The sequence below is a fragment of the Drosophila biarmipes genome, unplaced genomic scaffold, assembly GCF_025231255.1.
Source record: "Drosophila biarmipes strain raj3 unplaced genomic scaffold, RU_DBia_V1.1 ptg000019l, whole genome shotgun sequence".
NCBI classification, from domain to species: domain Eukaryota; kingdom Metazoa; phylum Arthropoda; class Insecta; order Diptera; family Drosophilidae; genus Drosophila; species Drosophila biarmipes.
In genome coordinates this window covers 5,655,008-5,679,620 of record NW_026114537.1, presented here as the reverse complement: position 1 = coordinate 5,679,620, position 24,613 = coordinate 5,655,008, and the positions used below count along the sequence as shown (strand labels likewise).

Genomic DNA, 24,613 nt, shown 5'->3' with positions numbered 1-24,613 from the left:
TGGAGAAAGAGAGAGAGGAGACTTAGCGGGCGGGTCGACGGTGCCGTGAGCAAAAGGAAGTAATGGTACGCCGCCGGACTTTGAAAGCGGCCGTGAACTTTGGACCAAGAGTGAAGGTGCCACATCTCGGCAGCGGAGCGGCACACAAGCATGCCATATGCATCACGGGAATCAACGGGACGGCAGTATCGGGCTGGACGTCGGCGGAAAGCAGCGCATGAAGGACAAGAAGGTCAAACAGGAGCCATGGACTTTGGACCCGGTGTGGAGAGTTTCGGCGGGCCGTGCGCATAAGAGAAGAACGGTTCCCGGAGGCCCTATATAAAACCGCAGGGCGCTGGCAGCAGGATCAGTCGATTACGATCAGTCGAGGACGGTCAGTCGATCACGAGAAGAGTCGAAGAGTTAAGACAAGCAGTCGATCAGATACCAAGTGAACTGAAAACCAACCAACTGGGAGCCCCAACAAGGCGAGTCGCCGTAAGCAGTGCCGTGGGAGCAAGATTGCTACGTCGAGACGTTAAAGGGGCACCACACGGCTAAGTCAAGACGGTCTGCTTATTCCTGCCAACGAAGTCCTGGCGTTACGCCTGGACGGTCCATCAGACTTGGAGCAGTGATGGCCGGGGGTAAGGGGGTAAGCCTGTCGAACACAAGTGTACTTCGCCCCAAGCACTACTTTGGCGTGTCCCGGCCACAAAGCGTAGAAGTGAAGTGAAGAGCGAGGCAGCTTTCTGGCGTTTCGCCTTGACTGTCCGAACGATCTGAGCCGAAACCCCAGTGGGACCATCCGGGACACAGCAAGGGACAGGCGGTCGTGTGTCGAGAGGAGTTATCCTGGAGAACTCGTCAGTCTGTTCACCCTAGTCTGAGAACGGTGACAATCTCCTAAGCCCGCACGGCTGACCCCATAAAGAGACAGAATCGTTGCCAAGCAGTCACCAAGTCAACGCGTCAGCAGCGGACAAGAATCTTCAGGGAGCTAGAAAACTAGAACAACGTGTCAACGTGGCGAGAGAACATCGAGACAGCCCGTACCGTCGGAGACAACGAGGTCAAGCAAATTATAAGGCCGACTGTAGTTATACCCGCAATAAACCTACTACAAACCTGTGAATTCTGTGCATTCCCACTGAACTACTGGACAGTTACGTTTGTATAAATTTGGTGGGACGAACGCACAGAATCTACTGAGCTAGCTGCACAATTCTCGTAGAGAGCATAAGGCAAATTAATCAGTTCGTTACAATGGATTAAGTTGGTCGAGATAGAAAGATCAGATCATGTCAACACACTTATTCTTTAATAATAGTTTCATTGAAATATAATTATTTTTAAAAGCGATGATCGATATGTAATGTACATCATAATTTAATTAACCTACAAATTTTATCCCTTTAGGTAATCCTTGTAAGTCACGTCACGCCACCAATGAGGTCGCTCGAAGACACCCGGAGCGGAAACAATTGCGCGCTGAAGATGCTGGTAGTCCTACATAATGAATAGATTTGATGGAAAAATATCGAGTTTAAAAGCAAGGAAGAACACTATAGTCGAGTGTCTCGACTATCAGATACCCGTTACTCAGCTTAAGAGAGCAAAAGGAAAAAGGAGCTGCGAAGCGTTTTTTTAGGGCACCACCTACCTGCTATTTCAGAAGATGTTATGTGGGCGGCAGACAGATTTAAGCGTTTTAACCAGTTTTGGGCGTTAGAACGCCCGGTTAAAACGCTTAAATCCGTTTGAAATAGCCGAAGGGTGTTACTTTGCTGCTTAAAAAATGTGCCACGCCCATTTTTTTTAGGTCAGTCGCTAGGTATTGATGAGACAATCAGACTTCTTTCATAAAAACTGAAGGCGCTACAGACTTTCGCGGATTGTGGGCGTTATAGTGGGCGGGCACCCCGCTGAAACAAACTTGCGCTGCGCAGGAAACCCAAGAATCTGTATGAAAAAGTTTGACTGTTCTAGGTTTTATAGTTTTCGAGATCTCATCGTTCATACGGACAGACGCACATGGCTAGACTGACTCGCCATATATATACTTTTTGGGTCGGAAACGCTTCTTCCTACCAGTTACATACGTTCAGACGAATCTAATATACCCTATTACTCTACGAGTAACGGGTATAATAAAAAGTCACTTACATTTCCATCTCTCACGTCCAAGGGAGAGTTCAAAATAAAATCTGTGGGTCCAATGGCATCCACCAGAGCAATGGCTTCATCCTTAAGGTCGGAAAGCAGGCCTTCTCGTATAATTTCAGTTCGTGTGAGTTTTCGCGAAAGAAGCCACCTCGATAAAAAACAGAGGCATACTTGGTGATTAGATGAGCTCCGTAAAATGATAACAACTGCTCAAGCACATTTTTTCGACAGAATCATGTAAGCAGCTTACAAACTTGTAAAAAAAACATGGTAAATTGTGCGCTATAAAAGGTATTTTACAGTTAGTTTTATTCTATGTATGGAGATAAGAATCTCACCTCGCCGTAGGTTATAGAAAGCTTTTGGGCATAAAAAACCTGAATATTGTTTCGCTTTTCAAACGCATTCTTTCCATCACGCTGCTGTTCTTCGACCCGTTTAACAATCGTCTTCAGCTGCCAGGCAGTAAGCCAGTTAAGCGCTTTTAAAAGATCCTCATTAATTTTGTGTGTTTCAGAAAAACTTTCATGTTGCACGAACTGTGGTCCTTTGTCAAAACAAAAGTTGTTGCAATATTTTACTTATTAATAATATATGATATTAATTGCTCTTCTAACGGTTTCTAACTTCTGTTAATGGAAGAATAATATGCTAGATACGTTTTTCTTTTTATAAGAATGCTTTTATAGTAAAACTAATTTCTTTCCATGTTTCCAAAATATAGTCCTGTTTCCTGCATTTTTAAAAGAAAAACTAAAATAACTGGCGAAAGTTTAGAGCGCCGGAGAGTGGGACCGATGTTTCCTTTTTAAATCTTTCCCGAAGTAAGGGGGGGATGTGAGGAGTTGATTAACTCCTCACAAATCCCAGCAGCAGATGGCCGGCCGTTCACCAGGTACCCGGCGAATTCGCGTAGTGACGGCGCGGCGAAGATCGGTTGGAGAACGTGAGAGTTTGGAGATCAAGGACGGAAAACGTGAGAGTTGGAGAACGTGAGAGTTTGAAGAACATAGGAGTTTGGAGAGCAAGAGAGTATGGAGAGCAAGGGGGTTTGGAGACCAAGAGAGTTTGGAGATCAAGGATGGAGAAAGAGAGAGAGGAGACTTAGCGGGCGGGTCGACGGTGCCGTGAGCAAAAGGAAGTAATGGTACGCCGCCGGACTTTGAAAGCGGCCGTGAACTTTGGACCAAGAGTGAAGGTGCCACATCTCGGCAGCGGAGCGGCACACAAGCATGCCATATGCATCACGGGAATCAACGGGACGGCAGTATCGGGCTGGACGTCGGCGGAAAGCAGCGCATGAAGGACAAGAAGGTCAAACAGGAGCCATGGACTTTGGACCCGGTGTGGAGAGTTTCGGCGGGCCGTGCGCATAAGAGAAGAACGGTTCCCGGAGGCCCTATATAAACCCGCAGGGCGCTGGCAGCAGGATCAGTCGATTACGATCAGTCGAGGACGGTCAGTCGATCACGAGAAGAGTCGAAGAGTTAAGACAAGCAGTCGATCAGATACCAAGTGAACTGAAAACCAACCAACTGGGAGCCCCAACAAGGCGAGTCGCCGTAAGCAGTGCCGTGGGAGCAAGATTGCTACGTCGAGACGTTAAAGGGGCACCACACGGCTAAGTCAAGACGGTCTGCTTATTCCTGCCAACGAAGTCCTGGCGTTACGCCTGGACGGTCCATCAGACTTGGAGCAGTGATGGCCGGGGGTAAGGGGGTAAGCCTGTCGAACACAAGTGTACTTCGCCCCAAGCACTACTTTGGCGTGTCCCGGCCACAAAGCGTAGAAGTGAAGTGAAGAGCGAGGCAGCTTTCTGGCGTTTCGCCTTGACTGTCCGAACGATCTGAGCCGAAACCCCAGTGGGACCAAAACTAGAACAACGTGTCAACGTGGCGAGAGAACATCGAGACAGCCCGTACCGTCGGAGACAACGAGGTCAAGCAAATTATAAGGCCGACTGTAGTTATACCCGCAATAAACCTACTACAAACCTGTGAATTCTGTGCATTCCCACTGAACTACTGGACAGTTACGTTTGTATAAATTTGGTGGGACGAACGCACAGAATCTACTGAGCTAGCTGCACAATTCTCGTAGAGAGCATAAGGCAAATTAATCAGTTCGTTACAATGGATTAAGTTGGTCGAGATAGAAAGATCAGATCATGTCAACACACTTATTCTTTAATAATAGTTTCATTGAAAAATAATTATTTTTAAAAGCGATGATCGATATGTAATGTACATCATAATTTAATTAACCTACAAATTTTATCCCTTTAGGTAATCCTTGTAAGTCACGTCACGCCACCAATGAGGTCGCTCGAAGACACCCGGAGCGGAAACAATTGCGCGCTGAAGATGCTGGTAGACCTACATAATGAATAGATTTGATGGAAAAATATCGAGTTTAAAAGCAAGGAAGAACACTATAGTCGAGTGTCTCGACTATCAGATACCCGTTACTCAGCTTAAGAGAGCAAAAGGAAAAAGGAGCTGCGAAGCGTTTTTTTAGGGCACCACCTACATGCTATTTCAGAAGATGTTGTGTGGGCGGCAGACAGATTTAAGCGTTTTAACCAGTTTTGGGCGTTAGAACGCCCGGTTAAAACGCTTAAATCCGTTTGAAATAGCCGAAGGGTGTTACTTTGCTGCTTAAAAAATGTGCCACGCCCATTTTTTTTAGGTCAGTCGCTAGGTATTGATGAGACAATCAGACTTCAGTTACAATTTTGTTTCTTTCATAAAAACTGAAGGCGCTACAGACTTTCGCGGATTGTGAGCGTTATAGTGGGCGGGCACCCCGCTGAAACAAACTTGCGCTGCGCAGGAAACCCAAGAATCTGTATGAAAAAGTTTGACTGTTCTAGGTTTTATAGTTTTCGAGATCTCATCGTTCATACGGACAGACGGACATGGCTAGACTGACTCGCCATATATATACTTTTTGGGTCGGAAACGCTTCTTCCTACCAGTTACATACGTTCCGACGAATCTAATATACCCTATTACTCTACGAGTAACGGGTATAATAAAAAGTCACTCACATTTCCATCTCTCACGCCCAAGGGAGATTTCAAAATAAAATCTGTGGGTCCAATGGCATCCACCAGAGCAATGGCTTCATCCTTAAGGTCGGAAGCAGGCCTTCTCATATAATTTCAGTTCGTGTGAGTTTTCGCGAAAGAAGCCACCTCGATAAAAAACAGAGGCATACTTGGTGATTAGATGAGCTCCGTAAAATGATAACAACTGCTCAAGCACATTTTTTCGACAGAATCATGTAAGCAGCTTACAAACTTGTAAAAAAAACATGGTAAATTGTGCGCTATAAAAGGTATTTTACAGTTAGTTTTATTCTATGTATGGAGATAAGAATCTCACCTCGCCGTAGGTTATAGAAAGCTTTTGGGCATAAAAAACCTGAATATTGTTTCGCTTTTCAAACGCATTCTTTCCATCACGCTGCTGTTCTTCGACCCGTTTAACAATCGTCTTCAGCTGCCAGGCAGTAAGCCAGTTAAGCGCTTTTAAAAGATCCACATTAATTTTGTGTGTTTCAGAAAAACTTTCATGTTGCACGAACTGTGGTCCTTTGTCAAAACAAAAGTTGTTGCAATATTTTACTTATTAATAATATATGATATTAATTGCTCTTCTAACGGTTTCTAACTTCTGTTAATGGAAGAATAATATGCTAAGAATGCTTTTATAGTAAAACTAATTTCTTTCCATGTTTCCAAAATATAGTCCTGTTTCCTGCATTTTTAAAAGAAAAACTAAAATAACTGGCGAAAGTTTAGAACGCCGGAGAGTGGGACCGATGTTTCCTTTTTAAATCTTTCCCGAAGTAAGGGGGGGATGTGAGGAGTTGATTAACTCCTCACAAATCCCAGCAGCAGATGGCCGGCCGTTCACCAGGTACCCGGCGAATTCGCGTAGTGACGGCGCGGCGAAGATCGGTTGGAGAACGTGAGAGTTTGGAGATCAAGGACGGAAAACGTGAGAGTTGGAGAACGTGAGAGTTTGAAGAACATAGGAGTTTGGAGAGCAAGAGAGTATGGAGAGCAAGGGGGTTTGGAGACCAAGAGAGTTTGGAGATCAAGGATGGAGAAAGAGAGAGAGGAGACTTAGCGGGCGGGTCGACGGTGCCGTGAGCAAAAGGAAGTAATGGTACGCCGCCGGACTTTGAAAGCGGCCGTGAACTTTGGACCAAGAGTGAAGGTGCCACATCTCGGCAGCGGAGCGGCACACAAGCATGCCATATGCATCACGGGAATCAACGGGACGGCAGTATCGGGCTGGACGTCGGCGGAAAGCAGCGCATGAAGGACAAGAAGGTCAAACAGGAGCCATGGACTTTGGACCCGGTGTGGAGAGTTTCGGCGGGCCGTGCGCATAAGAGAAGAACGGTTCCCGGAGGCCCTATATAAACCCGCAAGGCGCTGGCAGCAGGATCAGTCGATTACGATCAGTCGAGGACGGTCAGTCGATCACGAGAAGAGTCGAAGAGTTAAGACAAGCAGTCGATCAGATACCAAGTGAACTGAAAACCAACCAACTGGGAGCCCCAACAAGGCGAGTCGCCGTAAGCAGTGCCGTGGGAGCAAGATTGCTACGTCGAGACGTTAAAGGGGCACCACACGGCTAAGTCAAGACGGTCTGCTTATTCCTGCCAACGAAGTCCTGGCGTTACGCCTGGACGGTCCATCAGACTTGGAGCAGTGATGGCCGGGGGTAAGGGGGTAAGCCTGTCGAACACAAGTGTACTTCGCCCCAAGCACTACTTTGGCGTGTCCCGGCCACAAAGCGTAGAAGTGAAGTGAAGAGCGAGGCAGCTTTCTGGCGTTTCGCCTTGACTGTCCGAACGATCTGAGCCGAAACCCCAGTGGGACCATCCGGGACACAGCAAGGGACAGGCGGTCGTGTGTCGAGAGGAGTTATCCTGGAGAACTCGTCAGTCTGTTCACCCTAGTCTGAGAACGGTGACAATCTCCTAAGCCCGCACGGCTGACCCCATAAAGAGACAGAATCGTTGCCAAGCAGTCACCAAGTCAACGCGTCAGCAGCGGACAAGAATCTTCAGGGAGCTACAAAACTAGAACAACGTGTCAACGTGGCGAGAGAACATCGAGACAGCCCGTACCGTCGGAGACAACGAGGTCAAGCAAATTATAAGGCCGACTGTAGTTATACCCGCAATAAACCTACTACAAACCTGTGAATTCTGTGCATTCCCACTGAACTACTGGACAGTCACGTTTGTATAAATTTGGTGGGACGAACACACAGAATCTACTGAGCTAGCTGCACAATTCTCGTACAGAGCATAAGGCAAATTAATCAGTTCGTTACAATGGATTAAGTTGGTCGAGATAGAAAGATCAGATCATGTCAACACACTTATTCTTTAATAATAGTTTCATTGAAATATAATTATTTTTAAAAGCGATGATCGATATGTAATGTACATCATAATTTAATTAACCTACAAATTTGATCCCTTTAGGTAATCCTTGTAAGTCACGTCACGCCACCAATGAGGTCGCTCGAAGACACCCGGAGCGGAAACAATTGCGCGCTGAAGATGCTGGTAGACCTACATAATGAATAGATTTGATGGAAAAATATCGAGTTTAAAAGCAAGGAAGAACACTATAGTCGAGTGTCTCGACTATCAGATACCCGTTACTCAACTTAAGAGAGCAAAAGGAAAAAGGAGCTGCGAAGCGATATTTTAGGGCACCACCTACCTGCTATTTCAGAAGATGCTATGTGGGCGGCAGACAGATTTAAGCGTTTTAACCAGTTTTGGGCGTTAGAACGCCCGGTTAAAACGCTTAAGTCCGTTTGAAATAGCCGAAGGGTGGCGCCTTCAAATATCACTTTGCTGCTTAAAAAATGTGCCACGCCCATTTTTCTAAGTCAGTCGTTAGGTATTGATGAGACAATCAGACTTCAGTTACAATTTTGTTTCTTTCATAAAAACTGAAGGCGCTACAGACTTTCGGGGATTGTGGGCGTTAGAGTGGGCGGGCACCCCGCTGAAACAAACTTGCGCTGCGCAGGAAGCCCAAGAATCTGTATAAAAAAGTTTGACTGTTCTAGGTTTTATAGTTTTTGAGATCTCAGCGTTCATACGGACAGACGGACATGGCTAGATCGACTCGCCATATATATACTTTATGGGTCGGAAACGCTTCTTCCTACCAGTTACATACGTTTCAACGAATCTAATATACCCTATTACTCTACGATTAACGGGTATAATTAAAAGTCACTTACATTTCCATCACTCACGCCCAAGGGAGAGTTCAAAATAAAATCTGTGGGTGCAATGGCATCCACCAGAGCAATGGCTTCATCCTTAAGGTCGGAAAGCAGGCCAAGAATGCCCTTCTCGTATAATTTCAGTTCGTGTGAGTTTTCGCGAAAGTAGCCACCTCGATAAAAAACAGAGGCGTACTTGGTGATTAGATGAGCTCCGTAAAATGATAGCAACTGCTCAAGCACCTTTTTTTCGACAGAATCATGTAAGCAGCTTACAAACTTGTAAAAAACATGGTAAATTGTGCGCTATAAAAGGTCTTTTACAATTAGTTTTATTCTACGTATGGAAGGTAAGAATCTCACCTCGCCGTATATTATAGAAAGCTTTTGGGCATAAAAAACCTGAATATTGTTTCGCGTTTCAAACGCATTCTTTCCATCACGCTGCTGTTCTTCGACCCGTTTAACAGTCGTCTCCAGCTGCCAGGCAGTAAGCCAGTTAAGCGCTTTTAGAAGATCTATAAGAAAGCCATTCAGGTGTGGTCCGGATTCCACATTAATTTTGTGTGTTTCAGAAAAACTTTTCGTTTAAAGTGCTTATCAAAATGTTTCATGTTGCACGAACTGTGGTCCTTTCTCAAAACAAAAGTTGTTGCAATATTTTACTTATTAATAATATATGATATTAATTGCTCTTCTGACGGTTTCCAACTTCTGTTAATGGAAGAATAAGATGCTAAAGATACGTTTTTCTTTTTATAAGAATGCTTTTATAGTAAAACTAATTTCTTTCCATATTTCCAAAACGTACTCCTGTTTCCTGCATTTTTATACCCTTGCAGAGGGTATAAAAATTTCAGTCAGAAGTTTGCAACGCAGTGAAGGAGACGTTTCCGACCCCATAAAGTATATATATTCCTGATCAGCATCACTAGACGTGTCGATCTAGCCATGTCCGTCTGTCTGTCCGTTTCTAGGCATACTAGTCTCTCTGTTTTGAAGCTATCGGGCTGAAACTCTCCCAAAAGTCATCTTTCTATTGCAGGTAGTATATAAGTCGGAACCAGCCGGATCGGACAACTATATCTTATAGTTCTCATAGGAACAATCGGAAAAAAAATTAAAAAAATATATATCTTCGGTGGCTTTTAACATATAACCTTCTACGCTTGGAAAGAACATTTTTTAATTAGTTCTGAATTTCGAATTAAATTTTATCAAAATCGGATGACTATATTATATAGCTGTCATAGGAACGATCGGAAAATTGGTGTGAAAATAATATATATCAAATTATAGCTTTTCTGCTTTTTGACATATAACCTTCTTAGCTTGGAAATAAAATTTTTTAATTAGTTCTGAATTTCGAATTAAATTTTATCAAAATCGGACGACTTATAATATAGCTGTTATAGAAAAAATCGGGAAATTAGTGGGAAAATAATATGAAAAAAAGTATTTTCTAAAGTTGATTATTTCTTATAACTGCAAGGGTATACAAACTTTGGCTTGCCGAAGTTAATTTCCTTTCTTGTTAAAAGTAAAACTAAAATAACTGGCGAAAGTTTTTTGATTGAAAAAATATTTTTAAGTAACAGCATCTTTAAACGAAAACAAGGAAAAACGCAATGGTTGCTACCCTCGGCTATGAGAAACCCATTACTCTGCAAACGGTAGTTTTGATGCTAAAAAACAATTTTTAACGGACACATATTGCTTTCCTCAATACCTAAAAAAAATTTTATAAAACTATAAAAGATAGAATGTTGGGATAGACCATGCAGGTTATTTGAGATTCTTGCAAAGCAAAGTGCTACGCCTAAAAGTCTATATTCTTTGTGCTGCCCACTTTTTAAATAAAAGTATAAATTAAATTTTGTTTTTTAATACCTACCTATAAATTCTTCAAATCGGACGATCTCATTAAGTTATGACCAAATATTGTAAACGTCCTTAAGTGCACTCTGCAGACTCTGAAAAAATTGTTTTGCTCCTTGCAAATCTCAATCACCCTAGAGTTCCTTTTACTATTATAACGGTTAACTGATAGTCGAGGCACTCCGACTTATATACTAACTACAAAAAAAAAACAAGAATGGAAGTTAACTTCGGCAAGCCGATGTTTGTATACCCTTGCAGTTATAACAAATAATCATCTCTAGTAACACCATATGAAATTCTTAAGGATTGTTGCTAACTTCAGTGATATTAAAAATCTATATGTTAGAGTAGTCCGATTAATATTATTAAATAATATGCAAACAGCCCCAAAGCTATAATTTGTTTCATATTATTTTCCCACCAATTTTCCCATCTTTTCTATGACACCTATATGATATAATTTTTAATATAAAAATGTTATTTCTAAGCGTAGGAGGTTATATGCTAAAAAACACCGAATATATAATCTTTTTTTACATTTTTTCCCCGATAGTTTTTATGGGAGCTATAAGATATAGTTGTGCGATACGGCTGGTTCCGACTTATATACTACCTGCAATAGAAAAAAGACTTTTGGGAATGTTTCAGCCTGATAGCTTTGAAACTGAGAGACTAGTTTGCGCAGAAACGGACAGACGGATAGACTCATCTAGTGACGCTGATCAAGAATATATATACTTTATGAGGTCGGAAACGTCTACCTCACTGCGTTGCAAACTCCTGACTGAAATCATTATACCCTTTGCAAGGGTATCAAGACTGTTGGAAACAGTTCATCCCGATAGCTTTAACGACGAACAGGCGGATATGACTAGAATATTGTAGTGATGCTGATCAAAAATAAATATACTTTTAAGGGGTCGGACACGACTTTTTTACTGCGTGGCAATCTAATAACTAAAATTATAACAGCCCATGAAAATTTTTTTTTAAATAACCTATAATACGCATGAGCAATTTAGTGTGGTCTTGTCAGCTTACAAGAGCAATTTCCTTTTTTTTTATCAAAAAGTAACCCGATCGGCTCAAGTAGCACTCGACTTTAGCTAGTATCTTCTTTTTGATTTATATAATTAAATACTCACTGCGAACATCCATAGCTTCGGCAGGCGTACCCTCCTGGCTTTTGCTTTGCAAAAGCTCATCCATATCCTTTAGAAACGAAACTGTCTCTAGCGGAGATACGGCTACAAAGTCAGCATTTTTGCAACGTAGACTGATCAACCAGTTGGATGCTTGTTGAATAAGAGTGTTGTTTTCACCCTCATATGTACAGTTAGCATCGTTGTCGTTTCTCAGATCGCCCAAGCCAGAAGACTTTAAGTAGCCATGACCGCCACAGGCCTCGCGACACTCCTGACGTAATGTTTTTAAAAATAAAAGGACTGTAACTGATTTAAGTTTTTTCCAGGGATTATAAATAATTATACATATCTGTGACAGTCTGATTCTAATTTTTTTTTAAAATGTAATTAAGTAATTATATTTTGGTTATTTTTTTGTAAGTTCATGGTTTATTTTTTTGAATAACAATAAAAAAACTATGAAATAGGGGTTTGAAAAAAATTACTCCGCTGGCCATCAGGATTCCGACTAAACGGGTGATTCGATTTGAAACAAGGAAGAACGCTGCAGTCGAGTGCCTCGACTGTCAGATACACGTTACTCAGCTTGAGGGAGAAAATTCAAAATGGAGATATTATATAGAAGCAAAAAAATATTCTAAAGCGCCACCTACCGTCTATTTTGGTATATGTTGGGCGGCTAACTGATTTAAGCATTTTTTTTAGCCGTTTGGGGGCGTGGTAAATGAAATTCAGTTAAAATTTTTTTTCTATCATAAAAACTAAAGGCGTTACAGATACTCTACGAGTAAAGGGTATAAAAGGGTATATGGCGCATAGTAAAAGATTGAAAAATATTAAGGATACAGTTTATACATTATTTTAAATCTAAAATTCTAGAAAAATATGTTTTTTTATCTGTTTGGTGGTGTAAAAAAAACGACTCCACCTTTTTAATTATTTTACAACCGGCCATAGCCATACTTGTGCTAACATGTCCTTTAATTTTCAAAGCGATCGGTCAAGTCGTTTTTTAGATATCTTGATAGACAGATTAATGTAGTTTCAAGAAAAAGGTATTCCTTTTCAGCACTTTAACGTTGTAACGGTATCGAATATCGAAAAATACCTTTAACCACATATTCTACAGAAGTTTTAGATATGATTTATGCAATAAAAAAAATTAGATTTTTCACGTCTTGAAAACGGGACAACCCCCTTAAGAGAGAACTTTCGGTAATTACAGGAGAAACTAGAAAGGAAGTTAACTTCGGCAAGCCTAAAAGAGGCCCAAAGCTTGAATTTGTTTCATATTATTTTCGCACCAATCGTTCCTATGACAACTATATGATATAGTCGTCCGATTTTGATACAATTTAATTCAAAATTCAGAACTAATTAAAAAATGTTACTTCCAAGCTTAGAAGGTTACTTGTTAAACAACACGAAAGATATATTTCGATATTTCGATATTTCATGTTTTCCTACTAATTTTTCGATCGTTCCTATGGCAGCTATATGATAAAGTCGTCCGATTTTGATAAAATTTAATTCGAAATTCAAAACCAAATAAAAAATGTTATTTCCAAGCGTAGGAGGTTATAAGTAAAAAAAAAACACAGAAGATATAATTTTTCAATATTATTTTACCACTAATTTTCCCATGGCAGCTATATGATATAGTCATCCGATTTTGATAAAATTTAATTCGAAATTCAGAACTAATTAAAAAATGTTATTTTCAAGCTTATAAGGTTATATGTTAAAAAACACAAAAGATATAATTTTTATTTCATGTTTTCCTACTAATTTTTCGATCGTTCCTATGGCAGCTATATGATAAAGTCGTCCGATTTTGATAAAATTTAATTCGAAATTGAAAACCAAATAAAAAATGTTATTTTCCATAAGTAAAAAAAAACACAGAAGATATAATTTTTGTATATTATTTTACCACTAATTTTCCGATTGTTCCTATGGGAGCTATATGATATAGTCGTCCGATTTTGATAAAATTTAATTCGAAATTTAGAACTAATTTAAAAATGTTATATCCAAGCTCAGAAAGGTATGTCAAAAAACACCAAAGATATAATTTTTTTTAAATTTTTTTTCCGATTGTTCCTATGGGAACTATAAGATATAGTTGTCCGATCCGGCTGGTTCCGACTTATATACTACCTGCAATAGAAAGAAGACTTTTGGGAAAGTTTCAGCCCGATAGCTTTAAAACTGAGAGACTAGTTTGCGTAGAAACGTAAGGACAGACAGACATGGCTAGATCGACTCGTCTTGTGACGCTGATCAAGAATGTATATATATATACTTTATGGGGTCGGAAATGTCTCCTTCACTGCCTTTCAAACTTCTGACTGAAATTATTATACCCTCTTCAAGGGTATAAAAATACAATTTGTCCTATTTAAGTGATTATGTTAGTTAGAATTTAATCGTACCGATGATGGCAATGCTGAAGACTTTCGTTTAGCATTAACAAAGTTATAAATCTGCCTCGGATCCTTTGAAAATTACATCGGTTCTAATACATGGGAATAGTAATGACTGTCAAGTACATTAAAATTAGTCAAGGCCACCACATTTAGTAAAAAATCGTATGGCCTACCTGAATTTTTGTTCTGTTTATAGCAATTTGTTTTAAGATTTCTAAGTATTTGCAGCTCATTGGTAAGCCAAAAAGGTCTGACTTTGGGCGAAGACTATTATGAAAACATTCATTAAAAAAAAAAGTTAGGGCCACAATAAAATAGTCCCGTACCTCTTTCAATATCCAAGCGATTATATAAATTTGTCTAAATATATTGAGAAATCATGAATATTATAGTTACATTTACGAAAGCATCTACTTGTTAAAGAATGTAATGGAGGCAGTGTATCAACGCAGGGGAGACAAATAGTTAGTTTCAAAGTGGAATGATATCGGTCTTCTGGCGTAAAAGGTGAGTCAATTCTACATACCGTAACTTCAGACGGATGAAAAACAAATTCAAGATTTAACTGTCTGTTTAGTGTATTACGTATAAAGCTTACTTGGTGTATTGATAATTTTAACAGACCGTAAACTAAGTCATGGACAAATAAAGGGTTAGAGACCAGTGAGTCAGTGAAAGGAAACCGTATAATATCAGGGAGTTTGAAATCTCCCAAAACAATTAACAGATCCCTGTCGGAAAAATGAGATAAAACAGTTTTTATTGCAAATGGACAAATTATTAAGTCGGATCCAGTAGAAATATAAGAGCATGTTACAAAAACAGATAAAGATTGCATTACATTAAGAAGGTATATTCTCTATATATTAGGTAGCTTCTTATTAACTCTCCTAACATTTTGAAAAACACTAGAAAAATTGCGCTGCTTATACTTAAAATTTAAAGAGAAATCGATCTATTCAATTTTGAAATAATAGTTTTAAAGAACTTGGCTATAAATTTATATTTATATAAATATAAATTTATATAAATATAAATATAAATTTATATAAATATAAATATAAATTTATATAAATATAAATATAAATTTATATAAATATAAATATAAATTTATAGCCAAGTTCTTTAAAACTATTATTTCAAAATTGAATAGATCGATTTCTCTTTAAATTTTAAATTCATTCAATTCTATTCAATTTTGAAATAATAGTTTTAAAGAACTTGGCTATAAATTTATATTTATATAAATATAAATATAAATTTATATAAATATAAATATAAATTTATAGCCAAGTTCTTTAAAACTATTATTTCAAAATTGAATAGATCGATTTCTCTTTAAATTTTAAACTTTAGAGTCCTTGAGATTTGTCAAACTTTCTGGTTTATAAACTACGGTTTAGAAAATATTAAGCGATAACAAATGCTCTATTCTTTTTCTTTTTTCATGCTTACTTGAATTTCAAAACCATGCAACACTAATTTAATGAGAAGAGTTTGCGTTATATATTTTTTAAGGAAAATATTTCCGTAATTTGTCATAAAAGATAAAAACTAAACATTCTTGTGATAAATCAATTATTAAAAGTAACAAATGTTCGTATTTTTCATTTTAAAAATAAAAACAAGTTCGTAAAAACCTACGATACCTCGGGTAATTTGTGTTCATTGCCAAGTCATTATTATAAATTAAAAAATTTTATTATAAATATTTAAAAAAATCTACCTGGATGCCATCTCTTGCCGCCCAGGTTGCGACAGGCTTGAGAGCTGAAGATATTGCGTGGATTTCCGTGCCTTCCCGCGATGTGTCCTCTCCGCTGAAACCCTTTATGGTCAGATTTACGATCTCTTTGCCTAACCAAAGCGTGGCAACTCGCAATGCAATAGTGGTGGCCAAATGCGGTATAAGCCGATATTGTTGTGATTGATACTCGATAACTGGCCATTCCACCAAGTTGTTCGTCGGCCCAAACTGCCTCCTACTAGCCGCATAGCGAATGGCGATAGTCACCGCCTTGCTCAGAGCCACGTATGCAATAGCTGTAATATTAACGCGTCCCACGGATAGGGCGCCCAAAGAGGCTCCGAGACGCTTACGATCGTCCTTAATTTGGCTGGTGTAGTTGCCTAGCTTATCGATATCACCGGTTTTAGTCAGGAGGTTTGCCTTAGGAATACGATACTGGTTAAACATCACAAAGCTGCAATGCCCAGAACCGAATTAATAGATTCTGTTGAAACTTTAATGAAACAAGAAAATAATTACCCATTGTCGATGCCGTTAAGGCCGATCTTTTCGCCCATATCGCCTACTGTTACGCCGGGAAAGGGAAGCAGAGTACGATCGTCTCGGATGGGAACAAGGAACGCCTCCAGACCCTGGTGCTCGTCATCAGGAACGTATAGCTGGGCGTAAACGATAGCATGCGTGCAGGTTTTGCCAAGGTTGCCAACCCAACACTTTGCGGCCTCAAAGTCTGGCGTATGGATAATAAACTCCTGCCTTTTAGGATCATATGTTGCCCGTGTGCGCATGCCAAGTACGTTGGTTCCGTGAGAGATTTCAGTCAGGGCGAAGGCTCCTAGAATGCGGTTGTCCGCTATCTTGGTGACATATTTGCCTAGGCGGGCAGATCCGTTGGATATCAAGGTGGTAGGGAACATGCCCGATGACAGGCCGAACTTAACTGAAGTGCTAAAGTCGTAACTAAAAATGGCCTGACCAAAAGCTAGCAGAAGGTGCGGCGTAACCAGGTACTAAAAACAAAAGACATTCAAACAGCCCCTCAACAGTAGAGTGTGCATCCCACCTCGTTCGCGCCATAGAACTGTTGCTGCCAAAGATGTTGGCGTTTGTTTGCCAACTCGCGGATTCGCTCCAGGCTGGACACTTCTGGCTCCCTCTGGAAGTCGGGGTGCTGTTCCATCCACTGCCACACCTTGTGCTAAATACAGATGGGCACATGAACAGATTACTCAATGGGACTATAAGCACCGATTAGACTTAGTAGCTGCAGTTCCGATAATGATTATCACAGAAGTCTGTACTTTGACTCCACTGCCTGCATTACAAACCTTCATACGGATGTAATCCTCGCCCTCGAGCAGCACGTTCATGCGCTTGTAGCAGAAACTTGCCCGTTGGCGGTACTGGTCCAAAGGTCCGCAGCGGAATTCGGGAAATATCTGCCTGTTATCGAAAATGCTAACTGCGGGCTGTTTTTCCTTGCGGCCCCTGTAATAGTCGCTCAGGGCAGTCAGTCGTACGCCGCCTTGATATTCAGAGGTACTCACTGCGTGCTCAAGTCAGCCATGTTTTAAGAATTTGCCGATACAATTGACTTCTCGAAACGCTACGTACGAAATGGCTGGTCTAATTAATTAAGTGACCAAAATCCACAGATTGTAATAAGCTTTTTCTAGTTAACGACACGGATAAGATACGGACCATAAGTAACAACCTCTGCACACAGCTGCTTAAAATCGCTTATGTAATTTTAAGCGGTTTCAGCTGATGTGAATAAAGCGAACAGCTGATCGGCATAAGCATGCCGTATCCGAAGGGAGAAGGCAAGAGGATGGCGGTCCACAAATGAAAGTGTGCCAAAGCGCCTACTATATATACATGAAAAAATTAAAATCTTTTGAATTTTTTGCATACCAAGACTTTAAAAAACTCAAAAATTTGCACATTTAATTCATTAAGTACTCTTAGAATACGTGTTGAACAGCACCTTATTTCTAAATTCGCTACTCCATTCATTAGTTGCCAGCAAATAAAAATTTTTTGGGGGACTTCTCAGAATGAAAGCTTTAAGTTCTCCGCGCACTGGGGCGGTGCGGTACGGCGCAGCTCTTCGCTGTCTTAAGCGCGTAGAAAAGTTTGCAGTTATATGGAAGCCCGCGCACTGACGCTGCGCGTCTCGGTTCATTCAAGCGGCATTTGCCGCGCCGATAAGTTGTATTCTCAGAATCTTCTGGCTGTTATCGGCAATCGTCGGGGCATTAGTTTCGGGCCAAAAACAAATATAATGGAATATACAATTGGCAATTAGTAAAGTCCAAGAATATCAGAAAATATAATTTTTCAATATTATTTTACCACTAATTTTCAGATTGTTCCTATGGGAGCTATATAATTCAGTCGTCCGATTTTGAAAAATTTAATTCGAAATCCAGAACTAAATTAAAAATGTTATATCCAAGCTTAGAATGCTATATCGACTCGTCTAGTGACGCTGATCAAGAATATATATACATTATGGGGTCGGAAACGTCTCTTCACTGCGTTGCAAACTTCTGACTGAAATCATTATACAATCTGCAAGGGTATTGTTTTGCTTCATATGGAGTTGCCTTAAACCTCCTCCACGATGCCCTTGCGCCTCTTTCGTCTGGGCAAGGCAGGATCGCAGACGAAGACCATATCGCCCTGGCGGATGGGCTCCGTCCTCCGGCATCACTTCTCGCGTCGCACAAGCGTAGGCAGGTACTCCAGGACCCACCTCCTCCAGAAACGGTCTCGCAGCATGCGAGCAATCCTCCACTGCTTTCGCGTAGAACCCTCCTTGGGCAGCTCCGCATCCAATCCAGGCGTATTCGGCAGGTTAGCTGCTCCCTTGACCACATTCTCCGCCTCGATCAGGAACACTGTCCAACACATGATCCCTCGGCGCGAGTTCCTTCAGGGTATTCAGGGTCCATACTCCACCCTCAGACGGGTTCGATGGGCAATTGAAGACCCATTCAATGCTTCTGCTGGACAACTTACTCTGTAAGCTCTCCATCTCGAGCACGTCTCCAAATCGCCTGGCCTCCCTGTCAGCTCCCACGAAGTTCTTGCCGTTATCACTCCGCAGTCTTAATATTGGACCTCTACGGCAGACGAAGTTCCTGATCGCTATTATGCAGGAACCCGTCGACAGGTCATGCGCCAGCTCCAGATGAATCGCCCTTGTCGTCAAGCACGTGAACAAGGCAACCCAACGCTTCTCTTTGTGGCGGTATACAGTCACCAGCAGTGGCCCAAAGTAATCCAATCTGGTGTACTTGAATGGCCATCTCCCCGCTTCCAGTCGATCCTCTGGAAGGGGTCCCATTATCGACGACATCGGCCGCGTTCGTTGCAACTTGCACTCGTTGCACGACGAGCTTACTTCCTTCATCACTGGTCTCATCTTCGTGACCCAGAATCTCGTCCTTATCTGAGCAATCGTCGCAACCACGATTTGATGCTTCATCTGGGCGTGAAAGTGCCTCACGATTAATTCCGTACGACTGTGCCTGTGTGACAGTATTACGGGCCTCCTCGCACTGTAGGGCATGCACAGTGCGGCATCAACTCTGCCATAAACTCGCAGAACTCCGTGTTCATCCATGTAAGACGCCAGACCTCGAATCTCACTCGAGCTCGCGACGTTTTTTTCGCATTCCGCCGACCTCATCTCGTCGGGAAAAGATTCCAATTGGGCCTGTCTGACTAACAGGGTCTCCGCAGCCTCACACTCCGTCGCAGTGAGTCCATACTCCTCAAGCTCGCTTCTCTGCTTGCGACACCAACGCGCAAACCTCAAGACCCAGGCTGTGGAACCCACCAGACGACTGAAGCTCGAGAATTTCTGGAACGGAATGACAAATTCATTGGCGGCCATCAATGCAAACTCACTGGGCATCTCATCAGTTGCATCTGGAACACGCTTAGTTCCCTCCTCAGGCGCCGGCCAGCAGCTCGCTGGCTTCCTCAAAAATGCGGGTCCGCTTAGCCAACGTGATTCCGGGCTAAGGTCCGCCTTATTCTGAGACCGCATCCGCTGCGTTGTTAACTGTAGGTATCCATCGCCACTGGGAAACCTTCGACGACTCCAAGATCTCCGCCACTCGGTTGCCGACAAACTGCTTGTACCGGCAGTGGGTGCTGCCGATCCATCTCAGCACCGTCTTTGAGTCCGTCCACAACACCGTCTCGCTGATGTCCACACTATGTTCCTTCTTGACTGTATACATAAGTCTGGTTCCAAGAACCGTTGCCTGCAGCTCCAACCTTCGGATCGACATCGTTCTCATCGGCGCGCACGTCGTTTTTGCTCACACGAAGTTAACCAGCACGTTGTTACCTCGTACATGACCCTCCAATAGGCCACTGCCGCGAATGCAGATTGACTTGCATCCACGAACCCGTGCAGCTCGATGGTCCGAACTGCTCCATGCTCAAAATAGTGACGAGGGCATCGGAACTGTCCCACAGCGTCCATCTCCCTGCGCCAGGCGGCAAAGGCTTGGCCTATCTCCTCCGGTAGTGGTTCGTCCCACTGGATCTTCTGCCACCAAATCTCTCTTAACATCAGCTTCGCTGATGGATCGAACGTTGACATCAGCAAGCTCAAATACTTCCTCTTTGTAGGGACTCGATCTCCACTTAGAACGCTTCTTGGCACTCGGTGATACTCCACGTTGAATCTGAAGTCGTCCGTGGCTACCTGCCAGCGCATTCCAAGGATCATCAGCTCAGCCCCACCCCATCCGACGCTCTTGACTTGTCCAGGTGGTCCCAACGCCGCTTCAACGATGGGTGAGCTGGATGAAAACTGGCATAATTCGAATCCAGCCTCCGCATATATCTCCTTCACTCAGGTAGATACACTGATAGGTTCGCTCTCTGTAGCGAAACTGTCCACATAGTCATCGACGTAGTGGTGGTCGATGATGGCTTTAACTGCCCTCGGATCCGAATCCCGAAACTTCAGGGCATTCACCGTCTTTCCGTGATGCGCAGCGCTCGGCGAGCAGGCTGCTCCAAACGTCATTACGTTAATCTCGTACGCATCCGGGTATCCATCGTCGTTGCCATCTCTCCAAAGGAATCGTTGGGAACACCGATCCTCGGGTAGGATCAGTACTTGGTGGAACATCTCCTTAATGTCACCGCAGACTCCGACTGCTCCTTTCGTGAAGTGAAAGAGCACGGCTGACAAACGCTTGTATGGCTGAGGCCCCTTGTCCAGCGCCAAATTTAGCGAGGTTCCTCCAACCTTGGCTGCAGCATCGAACATAAGCCGGACCTTACCGGGCTTGTTCGGGTTTTCGACACCAAAATGTGGCGAATACCATAGCCCGTCGGTCGTCACCGCGACCTCATCGTGCTGCAGCTTCCTCGCATATCCTTTGGATACGTAATCCTTGATGATCGTATTCCAACGCCAACTGTCCGTTGCGCTTCAACTTCTTGTCGACATTGATCAGCCGTCTGTGCGCCATCTTGCAGAGTAACCCCGTCTGGTAGCGACCCCCCTTCTTTCACCGTGGTGTCTTCGAGGATCCTTTGTGCCTGCGCGTCATCGCTGCCTGCGACCTGTGGCGCGAGCTTTACAACTCAGGCACCTCATTGATGTAGGGGTTCACTGGCAGACGCACATTTTTATGCACGCCCTGGACATCTCTCGACCTAACGTCTGTATCGGCAGACTCAGGTTCGAAACAGAGTACACGTTCCTCAAAGCGTGGCGAGTGGGCTTCCCAGCTCCACTTATTTCCATGCTCACCATGTTGCTGCTGGCCCCTCCTTCAAACCATTGAATATTCAGCTGTCGATGTTCGCCTCGCACTTCTAGATCCCTCCGTAGCTCGTCATCGATCATCGTGACGGAGGATCCCTCATCCAAGAGCGCATATGTGTCCACCTGGCGACCAGCTCCGTACAGCGTTACTGGCAGTATACGGAACAAAAGTCGGCCTCCATCGGCCGGTCGGTCCCTTCTTTCCAGGCTGTTTCTGGGGACTGCCGACTGCTGGCTCCCCTCGTGGTTCCTGTAACCACCTCGTGGCGCAGACCTCCTGCCCGGGTCACGCCTGAAAACTGCTGACTGCTGGTTTCCTCCGTTGTGGCTCCTGAAGCCACCTCGCTGCAACGGCCATCTTCGCTGCTCGTCCGCGCCATGTAGCAGACGGTGATGCAATCTGCGGCCTTGATCTGGCATTCGCCATGTACATCGCAGGACCCGGTCGTATGTCCACTCCGTAAGCATGTGAAGCAGAGCCGATACCTCCTCACCATGCTCCACATACCCGGTGGCGAAGCTCCAATGAACTCCCTGCAGCTCGTCGCAGCATGTTGTCCTCCACAAATGGGACAACCTCCATGCCGATCATCCTGTTGATCGCATCCGTTCTGGTCGACGCTCACATGCAGAACTCGTCGGCTCGGCTCCTTTCCCCCGAAGTCCAAAACCGTACACACGACGTTTGCGTACTCTTGTAGCCACGCGCTGAAGTGCGCTACAGTGGGAAAAGATTTGATTGATGCAGAGTGCCTGGCCCAGTCTACTCGCTTACTCGTACGAAGCTTCGATACAAGCTCCTCCATTAGCGTTGGGTTCAACAGGTGCTGCTCCGCCTTCGCTGACTGCAAGAAGGCCGTGAGGTTACTCACTCGGGTTGCGAAGGGAACGATCCTCGCCAGGTGCTGCTGAAAATCGGCGGCACCTCTTGCGCGCTGTTCAGCTGGCTGCGTATAAGCTGCTCCGGTCGGCCAAACCTAAAGCGCAGCTACTGCATCACGGCGCTGACGTTCCCAGGGTGAATCAGCAGCGACTTCACTGTCTCGCGTACTTCATCCTTCAGCGGCTTCAACAATCTCTGGTTGTTCTCCAAGTCTGTGCAGTTGTATGCTTGGGTCGCCTCCACGAATGCACAGTTAAAGATCGACCACTCCTCGGGCTGCCCTCCAAATACAGGCAGGTCCGGAAGCTTCCTTGGCCCACGAATCCATGCGCTGTCTGCGCAACTTTTATAGCACACAGTGGCTCCACAAGATGATTACTTGTCGTTAGAAATGGCGGTCCACTCCAAGATGGCGGCAGCGTGCAGGCCCCACTGCTCGTGCAGGCCCCACTGCACCGACACCGCTATGTGGGACCGTTAGTTGAGGCCTCACCGGCCGCCCCGACGACCCACTGTTGGCGCCATCTGCGCTTGGGCCAACTACGATTGGCGGTGCTGTTCAGGGTTTTAACCTGCTTCAGCTCCTCCTCTAACTCCGCAATCCTTTTCAAAAGGTTCGACGTGAGGGCCTGGCTCATTTCTTGCTCTGAACTCGCAGCTGTGACAGCAGTACTCCTGAGTTGGCTGGGCTAGAAAAGGCCGCCACCGAGGTTATGTTCACTCGCGGTTATGTTCACACACCGTTCTTGGCGCTCCTTGCGCCTCCAGACCGCGGACTGCGGTCTCCTTAACTGACGCTGCCTGCGTCTCCCTCCGTACCCAGTGTTCGGCGCTGTCTGCGCTCCTCTATGTCGCCGTCTGCGACTCCTCTACTGGTACAGGAAATGCTCCTGGCAACTGTCTAGCTGGTCGCCAAGCCGTCCTCCAGCGCAAGTTGCCCTTGCAGTCTCCCTAGGACTGCGAATAAAAGGAGTTGTCTTGCTTCGTATGGAGTTGCCTTAAACGACTACCCTACACGCGTAGGTCCGAAGAGAGGGTTACTTCAAGGGCGTGCGCCTGGCGTACGCGCGGTCGTGCGGTCGACGTTTTATTCTGAGAACAATTCAAATCAGCCTTATAAATTTCAAGCTTAACTTAATCTTACTGCAGTGTGCCCTCCTACAATTCACAAGACAATGAGAAGCACATTTTTGGCTGCATTCACTATACCGATATTAGTAGGCCCGCACTTCAAGGGCCAAGAAATCATCGAGGTCGGATAACTTAACAAATACTAGTTTTCCCATAGAATACTTATTCTACCTATCGACTACAATGTTCGACCGTCGACAGGTATAAATATCACATTTATTAATAAATCAAAATGTATCGCAGCGCACAACTTCAACAGTCTGTTGCTTCTCCTTTCATACATAACTCAAACAGAACAAAGTCTTTTTCTACTTTTGGTTTCTCTCTGAACATAACGGAGACGCAAAAAAAAAGCAAGGACTGGCCCCAGATTTTCTCTCAGCACTGAGGGTAGGCAAATTATAAGACACAGAATGAGGAAAACCTCCTTTAACTCCCACAATCCGCGAAAACCTGTAGCGCCTACAGTTTTTATAATAAAAACAAACTTTTTACTGAAATGTATTTGTCTTATTAATACCTATCTACTGACCTAAAAAAATGGTACGCCCATTATAACGCCCACAAACAGTTGAAACGCTTAAATCTGTCTGCTGCTCACATTACATCTACTGAAAAAGCCGGTAGGTGGCGCCCTAAAATATCGCTTTTCTGCTTATACTCGTATACCTTTGTTAACCTTTTGCTCGCTTAAGGTGAGTAACGGATATCTGATAGTCCAGGCACTCGACTATAGCGTTCTTCCTTGTTTTTTCTGTAAAGACAGCAAAGGCATAATCATAAATACTATTATCGCTATATTTTTAAAATATCGAAATATCGCATAATTATATTTGTGTCATATTTTCGACATTTTATATGTATGGCAACGTATTAACCCGATTACTCCAAAAATCTTTTTACACTGGGCCATGCCTTGTATTCCTCCTGTTCACATTGAGAATCGCTAAAGCAAATAGATATTCGACAATATCAAAGCGGCAACCACGCAAATCTGAACTAGAAAATTGATTAAGGATGATCATGGCCCAACCATTTATATTATCGATAGTACCATTGACTTTTTCAGTTCTAAAAGTACTTTCCTAAGACCTAGTTATGTAGCCAGTAAACGAAATAAAAATCTGTCGGCGATTTTGGCGCAGTAACTTGATAGACTGCGTCCTAC

The 24,613-nt window shown here is 43.3% G+C and overlaps 3 protein-coding genes across 23 annotated transcripts in view; all 3 read right to left on the bottom strand.

The window, feature by feature from the left end:
- Positions 1-17,295, bottom strand: part of LOC108021864 (peroxisomal acyl-coenzyme A oxidase 3) — a 53,851-nt gene extending 36,556 nt beyond the window's left edge. For 3 of the 21 annotated variants that reach the window (XM_050890341.1, XM_050890340.1, XM_050890339.1), the window contains exons 1-9: positions 17,173-17,291; positions 16,954-17,113; positions 16,689-16,823; positions 16,145-16,635; positions 15,602-16,079; positions 11,447-11,717; positions 8,784-8,938; positions 8,436-8,726; positions 7,643-7,749 (exon numbers count right to left, since the gene is read on the bottom strand). In XM_050890341.1, the coding sequence (XP_050746298.1) occupies positions 7,643-7,749; positions 8,436-8,726; positions 8,784-8,938; positions 11,447-11,717; positions 15,602-16,079; positions 16,145-16,635; positions 16,689-16,823; positions 16,954-17,113; positions 17,173-17,192 (2,108 nt within the window). In that variant the 5' untranslated portion in view covers positions 17,193-17,291. Of the gene's footprint in view, positions 1-1,284; positions 1,492-2,148; positions 2,431-2,658; positions 2,696-4,433; positions 4,524-5,427; positions 5,479-5,706; positions 5,744-7,544; positions 7,750-8,435; positions 8,727-8,783; positions 8,939-11,446; positions 11,747-11,887; positions 12,032-12,099; positions 12,130-15,601; positions 16,080-16,144; positions 16,636-16,688; positions 16,824-16,953; positions 17,114-17,172 lie in introns of those variants that run through there. The other 18 variants (XR_007765636.1, XR_007765634.1, XM_050890344.1 and 15 more) reach the window with 15 other exon arrangements.
- Positions 17,296-17,545: 250 nt separating this feature from the next.
- LOC108021863 (uncharacterized) lies at positions 17,546-19,685 on the bottom strand. The gene is made up of 2 exons (XM_050890352.1): positions 17,981-19,685; positions 17,546-17,859 (listed from the first exon to the last, which is right to left on the bottom strand). The coding sequence occupies exon 1, from the start codon at positions 19,683-19,685 to the stop codon at positions 18,486-18,488; it is 1,200 nt and encodes a 399-aa protein (XP_050746309.1). The 3' UTR covers positions 17,546-17,859; positions 17,981-18,485.
- Positions 19,686-19,937: 252 nt separating this feature from the next.
- LOC122818101 (uncharacterized) lies at positions 19,938-22,237 on the bottom strand. The gene is made up of 6 exons (XM_050890322.1): positions 22,207-22,237; positions 21,661-22,149; positions 21,289-21,580; positions 21,176-21,226; positions 20,517-21,078; positions 19,938-20,462 (listed from the first exon to the last, which is right to left on the bottom strand). The coding sequence occupies exons 1-6, from the start codon at positions 22,235-22,237 to the stop codon at positions 19,938-19,940; spliced, it is 1,950 nt and encodes a 649-aa protein (XP_050746279.1).
- Positions 22,238-24,613: the final 2,376 nt, after the last annotated feature.

Bases quoted from the DNA above. Each gene is read 5' to 3' on its own strand.
- LOC108021863 (XM_050890352.1), bottom strand. From the start codon at position 19,685: ATGCGGTCTCAGAATAAGGCGGACCTTAGCCCGGAATCACGTTGGCTA.
- LOC122818101 (XM_050890322.1), bottom strand. From the start codon at position 22,237: ATGGAGGAGCTTGTATCGAAGCTTCGTACGA. The intron at 21,227-21,288 runs GTGCGTCTGCCA...CTCGCGCCACAG, and splicing joins TCCAGGGCGTGCATAAAAAT to GTCGCAGGCAGCGATGACGC. The intron at 20,463-20,516 runs GTATCTACCTGA...GAATTATGCCAG, and splicing joins CAGAGAGCGAACCTATCAGT to TTTTCATCCAGCTCACCCAT.